The sequence below is a fragment of the Chiloscyllium plagiosum genome, chromosome 10 (assembly GCF_004010195.1).
Source record: "Chiloscyllium plagiosum isolate BGI_BamShark_2017 chromosome 10, ASM401019v2, whole genome shotgun sequence".
NCBI lineage: Eukaryota > Metazoa > Chordata > Chondrichthyes > Orectolobiformes > Hemiscylliidae > Chiloscyllium > Chiloscyllium plagiosum.
Genome location: NC_057719.1, coordinates 68,004,605 through 68,025,317, shown reverse-complemented (window position 1 = coordinate 68,025,317; position 20,713 = coordinate 68,004,605). Strand labels below are relative to the sequence as shown.

Here is a 20,713-nt window from a genome sequence, read left to right as displayed (position 1 = left end):
AATAGAGGAGAACTTAAAAATAGCAGGTACATTAAAGGAGTAATACACCTACCTGTTTAAATTCCAACTCCAGTAATGCTCCGAACTACATCAGTGTATACTTAGCTGGGCTTCTCAGAGGGCATTGAGTCTTGGATTCACCAAAATGTATCTATGTTACAGTCTGAGTGGTGACCAAATTCTGGGTCTGGTAATCATGTCCACCTCAAACTAAATTTTTATGTCCCTGTTTGCTCCAAGGGACATCAGTTAATCTGCAATCCTTGTATGTATAGAGCAGGTGAATGATGCATTGTTGTTTGCCAGAAATAACATTTCACAATCCCAGCTGACTACTGGCAATGGAATGAATAAGTTTTCAAGTAGCAAGGTTACCCAAGGTCCAGGATGTTATTGACGGCATCCAAATTGTCCTATGTGCTTCAGATGCTCATTCATGACTACAAGGGATTACTCCTCTACTAATGTGCGACAATTTGCTCAGGATCATAAAGGTGTGTTTGCTGCCCACATAACAATCCTGAAGCCTTTATTTTAAACTAATCATGCACGTCACCGTTATTTTACCCAGAATGATGACTGCGAAGTTGGCTCATAAGATGCTAATTGTGCCCTCTGTAGTCCCGGGTAATGTACCTCCATAGCAATCATGTTTGTTTAGTAGACTGAACATATGTCAACTAAAGTCATCACAATAAGTCTGTAACACCTAGGCATTCAGATACTTTCCTTTAATACAATCTTGCCTCATCAAAATCTATAACACAGATTTGGCATTCAACAAGATGTTAAACTCTTGCAGCCAGAGGACATAGGTAATGCACAGCAAGGAGATGACCTAGTGGTGGAGGAATATGTTAAAGATGCAGATGCTGAAGAAAATTTTTCAATTGTTGGAGCTGTTTATCATGGTTTCCTTGAGGTACTCTCATGCTAATCATCTATGTGCCCACTGCATGAAAATTCTTTCCTATTTGACTGTATCATCATGAATATATCTTAGTCTTGACTTCTTCATGTGCTGCCAAAGGTATAAATTCTGTTGCCATTTCTTTTTACAGTAATCAACAATATAACTCTCTGGACACAGTACAATTTCAGTGCAAATAGGCATTGTTTCCCTAACTCTGATCGACTTATCATGAATGGTAAGTTTAATAGGTGATGGAGCATGATTAGTGTGTTCAAAAGCACAGTTGGGTGTCTTTTCTCCTTGTCATCCAGTGAGGTGCTGTACATCTGTATGGCATAACTTTATCTTTATAATCCCTGCCCACTTTCTATCCAATTACTGTTATTATTGAAGTGATAGAATACGTCATCAAATGTCCAAGAATGAAGAACTTGCATTTATGTCTTACCTTCCATAACTAATGGACGTTCCAATGTGCTTTGCAGACAACTAATTATTTTTTGAAGTGTAGTCAGTGCTCTTCTATAGGATATATAGTAACTAAATTATGCACAGCAAGCTCCCACCAATAACAATTGAGATAATGAACAGTTAATCTGTTTTTCTGATGCTGGTTGAGGGATAAATATGGGTCAGGACATCAAAACTAACTTGCCTGTATTTTTGCACATTACTGCCTTAGGATCTTTTAAATCCACCCAAGAGACCTAAAGGCATCAGTTTAATGTCTCATCCAAAAGTGGTAATTCCCACAATGCAACATTATCAAACAACATTTTACTTTCTTACATATAAGAAGATGCTAGGACAGATGACCAACTGTTCAAAAAGATAAGTTTTAAGAAAGAAAAGTTAAAAGAGGTGAGAAGTACGGTGCCACAGTGGTTAGCACTGCTGCCTCACAGCGCCAGAGACCCGGGTTCAATTCCCACCTCAGGCAACTGTCTATGCGGAATTTGCACATTTTCCCTGTGTCTGCATGGGTTTCCTCCGGGTGCTCCGGTTTCCTCCCACAGTACAAAAATGTGCAGGTTAGGTGAATTGGCCATGCTAAATTGTCCGTAGTGTTAGGTGAAGGGATAAATATAGGTGAATGGGTCTGAGTGGGTTGTGCTTCGGCGGGTCGGTTGTTGGGCCGAAGGGCCTGTAAGTAATCTATCTAAAAAAAAGTAGAGAGACTTCTTGGGATAAATTCAGGAATTTGGGTCTAGATAGCCATCAACAGTGAAGGGATTGAAATAAGAGATGCAGAAACAGCCAAGGTTGGAGAGTATCCTCTTACACATTCTAGCATTTTTCTATCTATTGATGTTGGGCTGATTAGTCTGTGATCCCTCTGTTCTTTCTCACTCTTTTCTTCAACAGCAGATGGCGTATAATAAGGATTGTTACCTTCCAGTCCATAGGAACTGTCTAGAATCTTAAGAACACTGGAAGATTAAAACCAATCTATTTGCTATCTCTTATGAAATACTAGGTTTTAGGTAATCAGATGCAGGGGATTTGTTGGTTTTTAATCTTTTGGTTTTTTTTTTGTCTTTTGCTAGTTTACTTTTTGTATTTTGCTTTCTCCTTGTTCATCAACTTTTCAATAACTCATTGCTGAATTTTAAATTCCCCTTTATCATTAGGTTTTAGTGCCATTATAAGCCTTGCCTTTAGTGCTATCACTACGTTTTCAACTTAGCCACCGTCGGACCATTGTTCCCAAGGCGTTTTATTCCTTACAAAAACGTGTATTAGTTGTGAATGTATTAGGTGCCATATATGTTTAACATAAGGTTATAGTGAAATTCCTGCTAAAATGCAAGCTCCCAATGAGAAACATTGTTGATGCCATAAGTTTGACCACAGAATGTAAATTAGGTTGACCCTGGAAATAGAGACAGGGTCAGCACACTAATAGTCCGATGTGTGCTAATGACATTTACCAAAATGGAGGCCTTATGGAAATCAGAGTTTAACTGAGAAGGGGATTTAAGAAAAGGGGTCAACTTTCCATTACACTTATGTTGCATATTTGTCTGTTTTGATGATTTGTTAAACCTCAGTTAGCATAAGCATTGATTCTAATTACATAATGAAGTTTTAATACAATGGTAGAACTAATCCAGACAAATATAAATCTAAAACAGAAATTGCTTAGTACTTAAGCACCTTCCCATGAGAGGATTTGAATGAGGAGGTAATTGCAAATAATTCGCTTAAAATCATATTTAATTGTGTATTTGGGAGGAGGTATAAAATAGTATTTGCAGTATTATTAATTATGCTGCATTCAGATGACAAGAAAGGCTGGATCAAAGAGGGAAGAGCAAGCAAACTGAAAAGTGATGAGTGACTATGAAGTGATGACAGTGAGCTCAGCCAGAAAATGGAGCAAGGAAACATAGCCGTACATCCTGAATACCAGCTAGCCCTGTAGTGACCAGATTAAATTGCAGCGGGCACGAAACATTCATCAGCATGGATCAAGCTGGATTATATTTGTGAAACTAAAGGTCACTTGCAGATTGGCAGGTGACCTTGAGTGAAAAGGTAAGGCCTGAGCTGGTTTTTCAACATTCCTGCTTATATTTTCTATCCCCCTCCATGCCTGTACACGCAAAGTACTCAAAGGCAACACCGCATTCTTGAGAGATGAGATTAACTACATGAGTTAGGAAAATGAAATTCAATTGTTGGGTGAGGAATATGCACCGGTGACATAGTGGGTAAAATTATGATCTTACAAAAACAAATAAAAACCTGTAACTTTTTTATTTCAGGAACTGTCTCCCAATGAGTACAGACTTTAATTTTGACTAAAATGCTAAACTGTTTCAGTGTTTATTGCAGAAAGACTGTCTCAGGCAAATTATTTTGGAAGTAGCACTGTACACTGGAAGCTATGAATGTAAAGGAGACCAGTATTTGATAAATCGTTGTTTGTTTCCATTTGTTTATCCTGCTTCTATACTAATCCTTCCCCCACCCTGTATCAGTAGGTGGGTTATGTGAATACATCACTGCCCAGTTGTTCAAGCAGTTGGACATTTTACTCCCAAGCAGAAAGTCAAGAGTTCAAATCACAGCCAGCCTGTCACTCACAGTTGCTTACCTCAGGAAGTCTTTGCTCCGTTTTCTGCCTGATGACCAGATGCAGTTTCTCTGGACTTTCTTCCCCCTTCCCCAACAGCTAATGATTGGGCTGAGTGGTGCACAAGATTGAACACGTGGACAGGTTGTGTATTGACTGGTCTTGTCTTTTCTCACCCTACTTTTCACATGACCGTTGGAGATACATAAAGAACAGGATTCAATTTTCTATTTGAGAGAGGAGTGTAGAAAGGGAATGGCATTTCTAAATTTTATTGCAATAAATTTATACTTCCTGCGAGCTGCCTGCAGAATACTATGGGGGCCATGGAAATTCTGTGGCTCTATCACATTTTTCTTTCCAGTTGAAAGAAAATGGTAGTGTAACAAGATGGTAAATATTTGGGAGAGTAAATATATTGTCAGTTTCAAAAAAAAGACACTTTATTTTCCCTGAGGAATATCAATGGACAATCATTGATACAATATATCAGTATATATATCCAAAGGCAACTTATCCATGGTTTTCAATTAAATATCTCAAAGTTTTAGCTTCTTGTTTGTTCAACAGTAAATCAAAAATACACTTGTCAGCTGAGACATGATAGCGAGCAAGGCGATTTGTAATGTGGATCATAAACAAGACAAAATAAAGGTATGAGTGCCAGTGTTCATTTTACTGACAATCCTGGTGAATGCATTCAAGTACTTTTGCATTTTTTTCCAATTTCTAGTCAGTTATCATATATCCTTATGACAGTCATTTAAGATTAACTTACTGTAATACCAAAATTAATGGAGCTATGGACAGCATGGCTTTTCATGAATGGTAAACTATCCTCTGCCACTAAGTGTTATTAGAAAAGTATATATTGCTGTCAGCTGCAGTCTTTGAAGCTTAAAAAAGTTCTTGTCACCAGCTATTGCTTTTCAGCACCAATGTTTCTGGCTGCTAACTAGGGCTCCTCATTGCCAAACATGGCTTCCCTTTAAAACTCTTCCTTCCAGCATCTATTTTAGTGATATCTCTTGTCAATTTTACTGAGGATATGGTATATACCCGATCCTTCATTCGTAAAGCATACTTTACAATGAGCTTTACTTGCAAATTGTCATTAACCTTAAACATTTCAGTCAATGCCTGCTTGCTTATCATTGTTACGAAATGGCACATTTGTTTTCATGATGTAAAAAAGAAAACTTAAGTATTTTGATTTGTGAACTGTTTGGATCTCTCATTCTGTTTCTGGCTTACGTCTTGACAGATTAACCATCGTGTGGATTCACCTTTTAATATACCAACAAGACTTCCAGTGCATTGTTTAAATTTCACTTTCTGGAGCCTATGTGTTAGCTCCAACTTGTAAACTGATTCTGTAGGGTAAACCTTCCCCAGATCAAACATAGGTCTGTGGAGGGCAGCTATGCAAAACAAATAATATGAATTATGTTTTCTACTGAAATATTTTTTGGCTGATGGACATTGTTTTGTAATGGATTTATTCTAGTGTCTGATATAAATTAAAGCATAATTGCACTTATCAACATTTATTTACAAGAATAGTATTAGCATCATAGTAAATTTGTGAGCATTACACATACTCTGCCCCCTGCAACCCACCTTCCCTTAATAATTCTAGTTTGTCAAGCTCTTTCATAATCAGATCTCAGAAATGTTTCCTTCAATTGACTTTCTCTCTTATTCAATCCTTCTTCCATTTGCTGTATTGCGGTGCGAGTAACATTTTGTTTTGATTTGGAATCTCTGATGTCTGGCTGCTAAGTTGATAATTTTAAAACAAAGGTGACATATGGTTTGGTTGCTCCTACTGTCTTTAGGAGAGAATGATTTAAGTTGATCCTGGTAAAGCATTTCAGGGACCAAGTCAAAGATTGATAAAATATTTTACAGAACAATTTTGAACTTATTGTTTTAATTTTCCGTGGCCGAGGAAGAGATGCTGTTGCAAATGAATTCACAACAAGCAGATAGATAGATGGATACACCATGTTCGCTGCTTAAATATCGAGCGATGTAGTTATTTGTTGCAATCTGTTCTTCGCGGATTATTGGCTGAATATTGTACTCTCCAGTTACTATAACAATAGAATTGGCTGGCTATTTGAGATGAGCATTGTGATTCAACCTTAAGCTGAGCCAAGATACTTTTAAATGATCAGAACTGTCGCAATAAAGGATTTGGGTCAATGTTGAAACGATACAATTTTGACAAAGCACTTTCGATTTGCATAATATTCTAAGATTGCTCGATGACTAATTTTGATATTGTAGAGGAACAAGGACTTGTCATCCTTCTCTCACGAGGCAGCAAGCACGTACTTTCGGTTTACTGTTAGGGTGATAAATGTGGTTTAGAATTGAGTAGGTGGTATGTTTTTTGTTTATTAACTGAACATGCGATGTGATCATTTACTTTTATCTTAATGTTGGATGGGTCATGGAATCCGCTTTTCTTAAAAAAAAAGTTTTAAAATCTAACTGGTGCTGAGCACTGATCTTTGAAGACGGGCAAGAGTGTCGACCAGTAATGCCTCAGATATGTATTTCTACTGAAAGACTATGTTTGGATTAATTGCGCAGGTAAACACATCATCCCCGAGAACGGGCTGCTCGCTAGTTGGCCGATGTTCCAGAATATTAACTTTCGTCTACGATGCCACAGGCTACTTTCATGCGTACGATGTCAGTAACTTTTCCATCTCTCCGCCTCAGTATATACAAAAACAATGCGATCGTTTCTAGGAGGTATTGTAAGTAGTTCACGTTGCCCTTCTGAGCCGAAACGTTACATCCTATGAGGATGAGCACTGTTTTTTTTTGGGGGGGGGAGATACAAAGAGTCGTGATTCTGCAAAGGATGAATTGCAATAAGCATTCTAATTCTTTACCTTTTTTAAAAAAAAACCTCAAATTGCAATTGCAGGGCAAGAAACCCAAACGTTGGAATTGAATTGAGTGGTTTCTTTTTTGCAAAACGCTGTAACATACCTGCGGAGTTAGGCATCTCATACCTGTAATGTGATCGGTTTCCATTGTCCTCCTGCTTGTGTGTATATTCCTCTGGTGTGTGTGTGTGTGTGTTTGTACATAATTGATGATTAAAGCTGTCCTGATTACAAACATTATGTATGAATGGTCGGGATTGTTGATGTATGCTGCTCTTCCCCCCCCCCCGTGTTGGGCTGCTGGTCAGTTTCAGGGGGTCGGCACGGTGCTGCTGGGCAGTAGGGGGCGCTCCAATGTCGCTCCCTCCCGCCGTCCTTGGGCCATTATAAAAGGGGTACCACTTCCCACCCCCTTGCCATTACCAAGTGCAGACAAAACCCAGCTCTCAATCCAAGACTCTTATTTACAGTTATCATGAAATCTTCATGCAATTAATAGCGCATTAGCCCTGAACCACCCGCGGGGTATTTATAACCTTTCTCTCTGCAAGGAAAAAGAAAAATATTAAAGCAAATAACAACAATTTGTAAACGATAAATTATCAACATTTTTGCGCCTGTTAGTTCCGCTGATTTATCTGCCGTGCTTTGCGACTCCTGGAGCGATAGTGTATTTTTTTTTACGAAATTGGTCAAATGTTGACAACCTTTAAGCCAACATAACACCCAAGATTAGTGAGGAGAAACTAATGAGAAAAAAAAGGGTCTTGATTCGCGCGTCGCGCCTGGGGCTTCTAATTAAATTTTAGCAGATTGAGAATAACCAAGATTCCTCAGACAGAAGCTGCAGGCAGAACTTTATCTCAAGTTTTATATATGCTTGTTTATATATAAATAAAAAAAGAGACATTTCCTATCATCCAGGCGATGGTGAATGCTCAACTTGGTCGTCTTTTTGCAGAAATGTCGATGATTCAATCTCATGGTCTTGCCTTCAGCAAATGTGATTTACTAATTAGAATATTTACATCATTAAGTTCGAGGAGAGAGAAAGAGAGAGAGGCAAAATATTCGTCATTCATTCTTCTAGAGATAGGCACTCTGAAGAGTGTGGAACCGTCTCTAATTCAAAAGGCAGTCGAGCAGAAAAGGCTATGAACATTATCCAGCTAGTTATTAATCAGCGCTTCTAATAGCTCGCTGCTTTCCTTGTTACAGCGGACCTTAATTTTTTTTTTTGCAATCGTCCATGTAATATTGATAGTAAGTATTCTGCAGATCAAGCGGCACACTTTTTTGATTGGCCATGCGTATTTATAAATCAAATTGCTAATGGGAAAATGATGGTCGGTTTTAATTTTATTTGCATTTCTTTATAATAAAATCATTTTCAACAAGAAAAAAACCGCCGTGTAAAGAACGAGGGTGTTTATCGAGTCGATCTAACTGGCGTGTTGTGATGGTATTCGTTTCCCTGTCTTTCTCGCCCGGGTTTCTTATCAACTCGGAGTCTCCAAAGAACTGCAAATCTTACATGTAACGATGGAAAAATATTACAAATAATAAATAGATTGATGCCACTATTAACCCCTCCCCGTCCCTCGGTCTCGATCTTCGAAAGCAGATAGGAGTTGGCAGTTACCCACTGGGGATAATTATGTTAAAAAACATTTCCCCAGCTTTCTGCGGGAATAATCTGAGGCCTCTTGTTTTTCTATATAGAAATACATAAACATGCTTGTTCTAAATAAGAACTGAGATCCAGTAACCTGATTGGTGCCGCCAGGAAATTCCGATTTTCTGATGAAGTAATGATTGTTTACACTGTGAGGAAAACTGCTCTCCCTCCCCAAATCTTCCGATCATGTGTCTCCTATCATTAACCTAACCTTTCAATTGTGATACAAACTCCGACATCCTGCTTCATATTGCATACATCTGTATTGCAAGGCGATGTCTCATGTCTTCATACAAAATCCGTTAGGTAAAAGTCACCCAAGCTCTCTCCAGTAAATACAGGAGATAAAGACGTGGCTCTAATCAGATTCTCTCTCTGTAAACGCGAAATGAACAGTGTACGTGCGCTGTTTTCATGTACACTCATCTCAGTGCAGTATGTTTAGTGTGTTGTACACAAGACCACAGAGAGAGATGAAAACTCCTTACCTATAGATAAGGATAACTGACGTCACCTGTGTTTATACATTTTAATAACAATATAAGATCCTTTATATTCCAACTTGGATTTCTCCCTTTTATTATCCACGATATTGTGACTATGCGTTCGAATATTCCGATATACAAAATTCCTACATAGACCCATTCTATTGTTTGTTCAATGAGATGTTAGGGATCCAGCTTAAGTGGGAAGCTGATTCTGAAACTGATCCACAAAGTACACGTTCAGCAAGAATTGAATTGGAAGAAAAGCTAAACATATAACCTGCTATAACAGACTCCTGACTCTCCGGCAAATAATCAGAGGCTATTAACTCAGCCTGATACACAGAGTAAGAACCCATCAATCCACACCGTGCAACTTGGGTAAATATGAGTCATCATTTACTATATCGACAGCTTATATCAAGACTTTTTAAAGCACATCTACAGCGAAGCAGAAATTTGGATCTGACAAAAATAAAATGAAGTAAACCTTTCCCATTCTCCCGTTGCCAATTTTTGATGTAACGGCTTCTGACTGAATTCAATTCAGTGTTAAACGTGACCGTACAACAGTTGCAAAACTTAACAAAGGGACGAAGGGTCATCATTTTCCCCATATTACATCGATTTCACGGAAGAAAAACGACATTGAAAGGTAACGAGAAAGATATCTAGACGTTAAATTCAACTAACGTGTGGTATGGGATGGCTGCCTATACCTTCCCAGAGCGAGTTTCTTTCACAGCCAAGACGTGTTTCATAATATAATAATCAAGATTCTAATTGGGACACATTTTGAACTGGAAGTTTTGTGATAACGCAAAACTACTGCATCAATCTCTCTCTTAATTGTCCTCAAAAGAGGTTCGCGTTCGCTTTCAATTGGTGAATATTTTGTAGATTACACTTGAGGCTGGAAAACAAACCTTCTAAAATCAAAGAACATACATAAACACTGACAAATGACGAAATCAGAAGTAACAGCTTTAGAAGAGAGCCGAATGAATTGTAGATAATAGTGCGCACATACAGAGTGGAACTGAGACCTGCAGTCCAGCCATTTATTTGCATTGATTTACTTGGGTGATGAGCTAAAAGCCAAGATTCTTCAGAAAGCGTTCACAGGTAATTTGTCATAACTTCCTTGAGAGGCAGTAACACAATCCGAATTGATTCATTTTCTCCTGTTCACATTGGTTATTTGAGGACATTTCAGACTTCGGAATAGTAACCTTTCTGAATTTAGAGGCGAAAAAAAATCTGACCAAGGCTAAAACCAGACGTGAATCGAGTTTATAAAGGGTTTTTATGGGGGTGGGGGCTATCTTTTGAAAGGGACCAAGAAGTTTTTTTTGTTTGGAAGCGTTTTCTAATTATCCCATGCCTGGCTCCCGTTTTCATTGATCATTCCATATGAGATAATGCAATTATAAACATCAATAGGGGCTTGCTGCGGGAATCATTATCTAGTGACAGTGATAAATGATCTCCAGAAATAGCGGCGTTTTCTCTGACCCACTCTGGGCTCTAGGGGTTGGGATACACGTAGTCTCCATAGTAACATGTTTACAACTAAAATGGTTATTTTTTAAAAATTCCAAAATGGCAAATGTGGGGGAAACAGACGATTCAACTGTCCTGCCTTTTACTCCGCTGGTACTAACATATTCTTAAGTGTAAATAAGTTGGTAGTGAAGACATAACCATTATTGCCTCATCATTCATTTCTGTAGTAATTTATTGGGGACGGGCTCCAGTAATCAAATCTAAAGAAATCTGATGACTTGCCTTGTTTTATTTATAATTTACTTGCGATATAAAAATATAGTTTTGCATTTGCAGTTGTCAATTATGTAAATAGAATTTTTGTTGAACTTTGATTTTTTTAAAATAGATTTCCGCCTTTAAATTGCTTTAGTGGAACTGTTTGTTTCATTTTAATCAATTTCCTCAAGATTACATTTAACAGTGCAGCCCATAGCCAACTTTCCAGTGAGATGGGGCGGACTAGGCTCCTGGCTGATCTACAGAAAAAGACCATTGCCGTCAGCACAAAAGACTTGTCTTCTTAAAGTGGATTCTGGCTCCAAAGCAAATGTGAATTTGTATTTTAAAGTAAAAATAAAATTGTAAAACGCCGTATTTGTTTGTGGTGATAGCTCAAGAACCAGATTTAGCGAGCTGAAGGAGATACAATGGGAGGGTCCACACTCGCCAGGCTTAATTCATCATTCTTTGTGATTTTAGTCAAAAGCAAACGGTTCCCCTTTCAGTTTTAAACTGTAGCACAGTTGCTCATTTTGCGACCCACGCCATTAATGGAACTAACAGTCCTACTAAGGATTACGACGAGAACCATTAGCTGGCGGTCTGCCTCAAAGAATGCCCGGACATAAACAACATGCATTGTTTTAATTTATAAACGAATAGTCAACCGAATAAACCTAAGACCAACTCTTGTAAATAAACACCGAAAGCGATCCCACTGCCTGGGTTAACGGCAAAATAGAAGGGCTTTCTTTTTTTCTCTTAGTTTGGAGAAGTTTGCTTTTTGTGTGTGTACGAACGTACTTGGGGTCAGAGATGATTTTGGATTGTCACAAGCACCATATATATTTGAGGAGGAGGTCATGCGGCGGCTGCTGCAGCACTGCACACCAAGGGACACAGGAACTAAAAAGCACAAAAAAGTGACAAGGTTCAAAATGCTCACTGCACAAGAAACGCGCGGTTGCTTTCTGAACGGGGGAAGGACGATGTTTTGCCTTGAATTCCCGAGCCTGTTTTACCAGTCTGGAGTAGGGCGGGGGAGCTGGAATTCGCAATGCAAACGAGCGAAGAGAGCAGTGCGCTAGAGCGAATTTTAAAAAAGTTGGACAACTAGAACCGAAATTTCCCCACCAAACTCTCGGTTGGAAGAGAAGTTGCAACAGGCGATAGGGATTAGGTTAGTTCCCGAAATGTGAAAGACTGTGAATGAAATGGAAATGAATATGACTGACGTTCAGTAAATACGAGTCTCCAAAAGCAAAACACTTTATAATAAAACACATCAGCTGGCCCATTTGGTGTCTGCAGCTCACAATACAACATATTGAAACATGCCAAAAAAACTTTATCCATGACTGTTCGTACATGACATATTTTAATGGTATCAACCCAGGTTCTTTTTTTTAAATAAACTTTTATTAAGAAGCTCTGTAAACAAAAAAAAAGAAACCTCCAGGGTTTTAAATACAATATAACTCACTTCAAATGCTGCCCGATCTGATTTTCCACATTTCTATAAATATGTCATTCCCAGTCCCGCCACCATCCTGACTTTGCAAACAAAATCTCTGGAGCAATTCAGGCTGCTTGATTTTTGAGGATCAGAAATCCTGGCTGCAATCAGCCGACAGTTATACACGCTCGCTTTGGTGGGAGTATGGACTGGATGAGTGGGGAGAAAGAGCTGTGTCAAAGTTGGCTTACTTAAAATGAACTTTCAAGATTTAACTAACCAGTGAAAACACAATTCTGGGGGACTCTAGAGTTGTAAACATCGCGACACGCAGATATAGAAAGATTCTGTAAAGTTGAATTTGGTGGCTCGTTTCATTTTTCAATTTCGACTTAAACTCAATAGCTACTGATAAAGGGTCTTCACGCGAACAGCCGGATTTTGTATGCTCCCGGTATGTTTGTGTAGAAAATGCTGTACAATTTTTTTTCGTAAGTTACCCTGTCTTTTTTTTCTCTAAACGCTGGTAAAATATTCCACAAGCTTACTTTTCATTGAGCTTAGAATTTCCAGTTGCTTTTCTGCTCATGCTACAGAAAGAAAGATAAAAATTCTCCTGTTTCTGTGAAACCAATGGCCACATCAGAAGAAGTGACAAGCACACCTTTCAAACATCACTCAGGAGTGCCTGGGATCAAATAGAAAACCTCACATCCGTGGGGTAAATGTGAACCTTACAGGACTGAACTATCCAACAACAGAAACAAAAACTTCAGCTGCACACACTTCTGGAGGAGTCTGTTGTTATGTCCCAAGAAAGTTGAAGCCATTACAGGTGTTATTAAACAGAAAAAAATCTAAAAATGAAATATTTATTACGGCATTTTGTGACTGAACACCTTTTAAACATACGTCACAGTCCTCATACAAGTATTTATGTAATCTGACAAAGCTCGCAAGGAAAACAGCATTTTCTTCTAGTGACACGTGCTGATAAAAGTAAGGAATTCATTGACATACAATACCAATTCCACAGCAGATTTGATACTAGCAAAACATTCGTTATTTCTCATTGAGGTAAACACATAGATATCTAACATGTAACAATTAATATACTGAACTCTCTGTACCAAGTATGTTACAGTATTTTTTTATCGTTGCTTGTTCCAAGCAGTTTGAGTTCATTTAAAAAGGTCTGTTTTGGTGCAAGACCAGCAAAAGGAAATTTCATTAAGAAAAGTCTGCCCAAGAGCATTTTTAGTTGTTTTTGTGACAACATTTTCTCAATGCTGAGGCCCACAGCCATAGCAGGAAGCTGCTAATTCATCTTCAGGTTTCCATCAACAAGCTCTTTGAAGAAGAGTCAATCCAGAATATGATCAGACATAAGCCCTTCAGGTGGACCAAGTAGGCTTTGTTGTGACAGGCCACATTTGTTCCAGAGAAAATTAGGTATGTTAGTGCATTCTCAAAACCTTTCGCCTATGGCTGCATCCAAAGAAGTCTCACAGATCTTCATATTAGCTCCTTCCTCTATGGCAAGGTGGCTGGATCTGGGCAATCTGGTCTGAAACGTGGCTCCATTTGCTGTACGAGGACAACCATTTTGGGAACAACACACATAGTGTGGAAAAAGGATAACTTTCTTTCTAAAAACTATTGGAAGCAACAGAAATAGAGTGATCAACAGAAATGTACAAGTTAACTTAGTTCCTATATTTATGCTACAGTAGTAATAAATCTTTCAGTCCTTTTCCAGAGGAACTTTACATTGGAGTTAATTTCATGTGAAGAAAGCTTTTGGCTTCACATTTGCCTGGCCTTGCCATTGGTCCTCTGCTGGCGTCGAGTGAAAACAAAATCACAGCTCGTCTGGAATTCCATTAAGTGTCAACATCTGTTCAAAGTTTAAAGTCTTACATTTTTGTTTCTCTTTTTTTTCCCTTATACTATTGGGCGTGGATATCCATAACCTGTCCCCCAACATTGGGGTCCACAGGATTTAACATTGTGGGGCTTTGTGCTGACATTGGCATTCCAGGGTGAGGCGGGGGTCCTCCATGCATCATCATGGCCGGGTGATGTGGGTGACTTGGGAGATAGGAATGTATTGGGGGTCCGTGTCTTAACTGGGCAGGGTGTGGGGTCATCTGGGGAGGAGTGTAACTTGGCTGCGCCATACTCATACCCATAGGACCACCCTGAGATACATAGTCCCCTGGCATGCCTTGCAAACCTGAAAAGGCAAGAGCAAACAATTAAAATTTGTTAACATTTTTGAAAAATGCATTCCTTAAGAGCTTATTCTTATGTCTCATTAGCAGTTTCCTTATATGGTCTGCACATACATCTCTGTACATATAGAGTTACAGTGTTATTGATGTATATTATTACACATTTGCAGATATTTTATGATAATAAATCAAATGCACTAGTCACAATGATTAATTCAATAACCACGCGTTCAATCTTCCTCATAGGTCACAGGAGATACATCGGTTCATGAAAGAAAAAAGATCAAGTTACAGGCAAAACGAATACAGGGACAGATAGAAAAAAACCTAAAGATTAAGCAGAATCAGAGAAGATATTGTTCAAAGAAATATGGCAAGGGACCAAGAAGACATCTACATGCAAGAAATCTGATGCAATGAGAGCTCGCTTTCACACACTTAGTATTTCCAAATAAAGAAAATCACATAAAATTAATAGCCTTTTCAGGAAAATGAGGAAAGTGCTTCTCAATCTATTTTAGGAATATTTTTACCAGTAGAATGGGCCCTTGTATTTGCCTCTCTGCAAACACAAGGGAAACAGAAAGGGAAGAAAGGAGCCAATACCTGTTGCTCAGAGAATGGGATATGGGCATTTAGGAGGAAATACCTGCCAGAAAGTATTATTTAAATCACAGATTTCATTCATCTAACTTGAGCTCATTTTAGTGCAAAATAACTATCAACATAGTTTATGAAGCAGATCTAAAATAGAGGAAATTCACTTAACCTCCAACCACCCTCTAGCACCTACCAAGAAGATTTAGAATAGGTTTTAGTGACACTATAAGCTAGTCATCTAAAAAACCTATAAGCCGTTGTCATTGTTTGAGGTAGATTTGCAGTACATTAGTAGCCACAGTGGTAAAACCATACTGAGACAATAATACTGTCTGCACTCTTTAATAAGTCCGACTCAGCTCTGTTTATTCTAGCACAGCGGCATGCTCACTGGATGATGATAATTAAGTACCAAATATACCATATTGTGTGGCTCCATAATCAAATAAAAGGAGGATAATATTATCTGTATTAAGCCATTAATGTAATTGGTTATGAAGCATAAAATATGTTATGTAATTAAATAGGCCAGAAATTATATGGCCTATATTAAGAATTATCCAAGCTGAGAAAATGTTGTCTCAATGGCTGTTTTAGGGAACACTGCTTTTAACATTTTTCTAACTGCATCAATAAAGAAAGGAAGGCACGAAATTGACTCCATCACTAATGTACTATGGTAACCTCCTCAAATATCTCACAAGAAACTATAACCATTATTTTAAATAATCTGAAACAATCCAGAGCTGTTGAGCGACTGCAGAGAAAGTCATTTTTTGTGGGTTGGACATACAACTTTGAGTACAAAAGGATTGAAGATGGTTTAATAATGAAATAGTCTGCCATTCTTTTTCAAATGTAAGCATTAAGCTCAATGGTAGCAAAGAGTTTCAGTTATTAAATAAAACTTCATGCTCTGATGCCTCAGTGATGTATTGCTGTTTGCTGTATCTGAATTCCTCAAACATCGCATACATTGGACACACTCCAACTGATGGATTATTTAGACTGCAGCCAATCAGCTTCACTGCAGATTCCATTCCTTCACTTGCAGTCACCTCTTAATGTCTGTTTTGTTTTACATTTTCTGTTCTCTTTATTTTAATCTTGCTCAGGAGGCAACAGATATACTTTTGGGTATGGGATGGGGATATGGTGGTGCTGGGTGGTTGGAGGGGGGTGTTGGGTGGGGGTGGTGGTGCTCCCAGTGAGAAATATATTGCAGCACCATATATCACAATATATCTAGACTGCAGATTGGGAACTGCAACATTTCATTTTTGCATATAGGATAATTCATGCATCAATCGTTTCCTGACAGATTTATGTCACTCAAAGGACAGTCTCACTTCTCGTTTTTATCGCTTCATGAAGCCTGGTTAATTTCTCTCAAGTCAATTGGTGCCCTGAAGATGTTTCTTTTCCGTTAAATGTCCCAATTGTTCATTTGCTGCTTGAGTTTGATTCTCTGGGCTTCATAATTAAACAGAATTACTCCAGACCTAATTTGCTCTATATACTGTAAATTAGTTAGCTGACCTTTTGCAGCTTGCAAAATGGTGTCAAATGTCATGAGATAAATCATTAAAACTAGCCCTTCATTGGAATAGCATGCAAATACGGGCAAGGAGAAAAAAATTGGTGTGGGGGGGTGGGTATTAAAAAAATTGCACTACAGTAATAGACAGAATAAACAGCCTGATCGTACTTACTTCCCCCGTGCTTTGCGATTGGTTAACTAGATGAAGGTTACATGTAGTGCCATTGCCCATCCATGCCCATATTCATGCCCATTCCACTCATAGGTCCTAGAAGGGAGATAAAATCCAAGAAGATGCCAGAAAATCAGCAAGGTCGACTACTCGATAGTGAAAAAGATCCCTTATAATTTTTGTGTGTATTTTAGGATCCGTGGGGTGGATAAATTCCTCACAAATCTCTTGTCTGAAGGATTTGTTTTCCCCTGGGTGCAAAGAAGACAGGCAAGGCAGGCAGCAGGCAGAGAGGAAAACCCTGTGATGGTGGGCATGACAGATGAAGTGGATGGGAGGGATAGAGAAGGTGATGACGCTACACTTAGGGCATGGAAGCACTGCACGTAGCTTACCAGCAGGCCGAATTCCCATATGTTGCTGACCATCCAATACAAAACTTCCCATTGGTTGGCCCTCTGGACTGTATGCTGCTCCTTGGCTTACTGAAGGATCAAGAAGAAAACCTGATTGTAGTCAAACGTGGACACAGAGGAGAAAGAAAAGACATACCAAACAATCAGCAGTTACTCCTGAAACAGCAAACACAATACGTTGTCAAACACCAGAAACTTAAAAAGCAAGTACCATTAAAAAATAGGTTGAGCACCCAATGCATTCACTATAGCACCCGCTTACCCATTTTGACAAACCCCTGAGAGGTGGAAACATTCTAAAGCTGCAGTCTTAGATTACAAAGGCAGAAGCAGTGTACAGCGTAATGCGGCAAAGTGAAGGTCCCCTCACCAACACCAAGAAGATTTATTAACTTATTTAGAATTAGAATAAAGTATTTCTCATGCTTGTGTGTCCTTATCTTTTAATCCAAAATTATGTAGTTGGGCATTTTGCCCAGAGTTTTCTTAATAAATTACAACTAATTTCAGAACCTTCTTTAATTGCATTCTAAGTAGGAAGGCACTATGGGGCATATTTTTAAGGTGAGAGGTAAAAGATTTAAAAGGGCATGAATGGCAATAGAGAGTGATATGTGTGTGGAATGAACTGCCAGAGAAAGTGGTGGACTAAGGTACAATTTCACTGTTCAAAAGACATAAAGATAAGTTCATGAAAAGTAAAGGTGTTGGAGGGATATGGGCCAACTGAAGGCAGAAGAGACTAGTTTAGTTTGGGAACATGGTCAGCATGGACTGGTTGGACTAAAGGGTCTGTTTCAATGTTGTATGATTCTATTGTGCAAGAATTTAATATTATGGATATCAAAACTAAATTCTATAAGCAGTTCCTCAACTTTTTCACTGATTAAGCAAAGTTTGTACTATGGGACTGAATTTGCCAGACTCGAGGAGCCCATGTTCATAGAATTGCAAACTTACACCACTTGGTCTATTATTCTTGTGTCAGCCTTGTGTCTGTACCCATTTAAGTAGTTCTTTTAAGAAGCTATTTAAACATTTTCCTTCTGATTCCTCTTAAGGATTCAACCATTAGCTTGTGCTGAGCTAGCTGACTTGAGCCAAGTAAGAGGTAACACAAATGGCTTTAGCATTCCTGAACTTGGATGAAGTTGATAATAAAAATAAGCCTTCTAATTTTAGTTTCTTGACAATAATGTGTTTTGAATGTAAGTTTATGTTGAATTTGAGTAATAAAAACATCAAGTTTGGCTGCAGTGTCTGATATCTGAATACTCGGTATGAACTCACAAATAAAAAAAGTGTCTTGGGCAAGGCACTCAGATATCACCTGTCGGTCTAAACCACGGCTACAATCACTGCCATCAGCAGAGAGAGCACATAAATTATTCTTGCATGATTTAAAATTCACTAATCTTTATTGTACAACAATTAGATTAAAGTTTTAACCCGCTAAATAAAATCAGAACTCTCTCTGACCACCATAGCACTTAAGGCAAGAGTTCTGGTCTTCTTGTTTCATTTCACACTATAGTGTCATTCCTGACCCCAACAGAGAAATAAGCTCCACAAACTGTATACAATTCCCATGAATAAATAACATTTTATAAATTGACGGAAAGCAGCAGGTGCATATCAACATCAAATCAAAGCACTGTGATTCAAAATCAAAGCTTCAATAAAGCTTTTCCCAAGTCAATGCAGAAGGGCACAATTCTATAGTCAACGCAACATGTCTTTTGTTTAAAAATCAGAAATAAGCCAGTTTTTTTAAACAGTCAAATTAATTTTCAGCTATTTTACATTAGGGATTAACTTAGAAAATATAACATCATGCCAGTTACGATTTCCAATAAAACAAAGGTAACAAGGACATAGGCACTATGTCTTCCTCCATCGATTAACTTGGGCAAAAAGGAACATGAGAGTACAGTCATGAACACTGCTTTAGTCTCATACCTATTCCTTCTGATACAATTAATGAGTATTTTAATCCAACTGGCTGTTAACAACAAATCCAGTTAGGTGAACTTTTAACATTTTTCTTTAATGTAATTCAAGCTTTAATTCATGTTGATAAATAATAATGTTGCTGAAAATAAGCAAGCACATTCACCAAGGGATTGTGAGGAGTAAGGAAAGCAACAGTGGCTAAGAAAGACAACCAGTGAGTCAGGAGTAGTACCCACTGAACAAGCTATTTATGCTGCAAGGATGTTTGCCCAATTACCAATACCAACAGAAATAAAGCAGCTTCTGGAAAGTGAGGGTGGGAAAGTCCAGTTGGCACCAATTTAGCGAGATTACTCCCAGCTTTGGGATTCTGGAGCAAAAGCCTTTCCAGAATGCCAGGCAGCCAAGTTTATTTACCAGGTGAAGGGACTCCTGAAGAATAACTTGTTGAGGATTTGTGCCTGCGGGACTTGAATATAGTTACTACTTGGGACTTGCCTGCTCGATTTGACTGGTCAATCATGGGTTGTACTATTCTTCTCCTGGCATTAATAAACCTGAAACAAACACGAAAAGGGTAGATTTTAATTTCCTAATCTGAACAATCAATATTAGAAGTTACACTTCTGCAGCTTTTCAATTTGTTAAAGGTATTAAAAAGACAACCTGTTCACATGAGCACATTCGTCATCTGTTAATTTAAAGGTTTCTAACATCAACTATTTTAAATGTTAGTGTTTAAGATGGAATGTCTGCCTGTGCTAGAGTCACAAACATCGTAAAAGTTCATTGCCTCAAATAGGTTGCTTTCTCCTCATAGGGGGTGCAACTCCCCTTCCAGCTGTCCATAAATGAAGACCAGGCGTTTGCCACTCTCTGTTTTCACAAGGTATTGTTATGTCAGCAAGCCCATCAATTAGGCTGTCTGAAGTTTTATCACCACAGCAGCAAATAAGTGCTAGTACAGAAAGGCTCCTGCTCATTCGCAGCTCCTGCAGTTTTAGACTGTAAAGTCAAGGGGTCATTTAGAGGTTAGCGACTGGCAACAGTGACCTTTTCAACCAAGATTTCCACACCCAGGGCAGAAAATAAAGGCAAATGCCCACCAGGAATGTGGGTACTAAAATACATTTGAAAATAGATGATTTGTTTCTACACATCAAACCAGACTCCTTTTTCTGATGTTTAAGGATTCACAGGCATTCAGACATGTATGTTTTGCCATTTGGGAAACAAGTGATGGGGAAGGATCAAAATGGAGGTGGGATCACCAATGCGTTAAGGTTATTAAAATTTTCTGGAATTGCCTACTTTTCACAACAGAAAGTTTGACAATAATTGTATTTTGAGAATATACCATGTGTGGCAGTTATATAAAAAAAACCTTGGATTTCAGTTCTGATTTGACAAATTATATTACACCTTGACAATCATCCACTGTTACTAGATAATTCCCACTTTCCTGATCTTCCCAAACAGCCAGATAAAATCATTTCATAAAAGCTGTGCTATTA

General features: G+C 38.4%; 1 protein-coding gene and 1 long non-coding RNA gene across 11 annotated transcripts in view; one reads left to right on the top strand and one right to left on the bottom strand.

Moving 5' to 3' along the window:
• Window positions 1-6,230: 6,230 nt before the first annotated feature.
• On the top strand, window positions 6,231-11,162 carry LOC122553742. Its single transcript, XR_006312825.1, has 3 exons — window positions 6,231-6,381; window positions 6,594-6,763; window positions 11,017-11,162. It is a non-coding gene; the product is annotated as an uncharacterized LOC122553742 (long non-coding RNA).
• Window positions 11,163-13,142: 1,980 nt separating this feature from the next.
• meis2a (Meis homeobox 2a) overlaps window positions 13,143-20,713 on the bottom strand; it is a 116,454-nt gene continuing 108,883 nt past the window's right edge. For 2 of the 10 annotated variants that reach the window (XM_043698007.1, XM_043698010.1), the window contains 4 exons: window positions 19,698-19,756; window positions 17,226-17,336; window positions 16,831-16,926; window positions 14,432-14,520 (listed from right to left, as the gene is read on the bottom strand). In XM_043698007.1, coding sequence (XP_043553942.1) covers window positions 16,868-16,926; window positions 17,226-17,336; window positions 19,698-19,756 — 229 coding nt within the window. In that variant the 3' untranslated portion in view covers window positions 14,432-14,520; window positions 16,831-16,867. Of the gene's footprint in view, window positions 14,521-16,830; window positions 16,927-17,225; window positions 17,337-19,616; window positions 19,757-20,713 lie in introns of all 10 variants that reach the window. The other 8 variants (XM_043698009.1, XM_043698011.1, XM_043698003.1 and 5 more) reach the window with 4 other exon arrangements.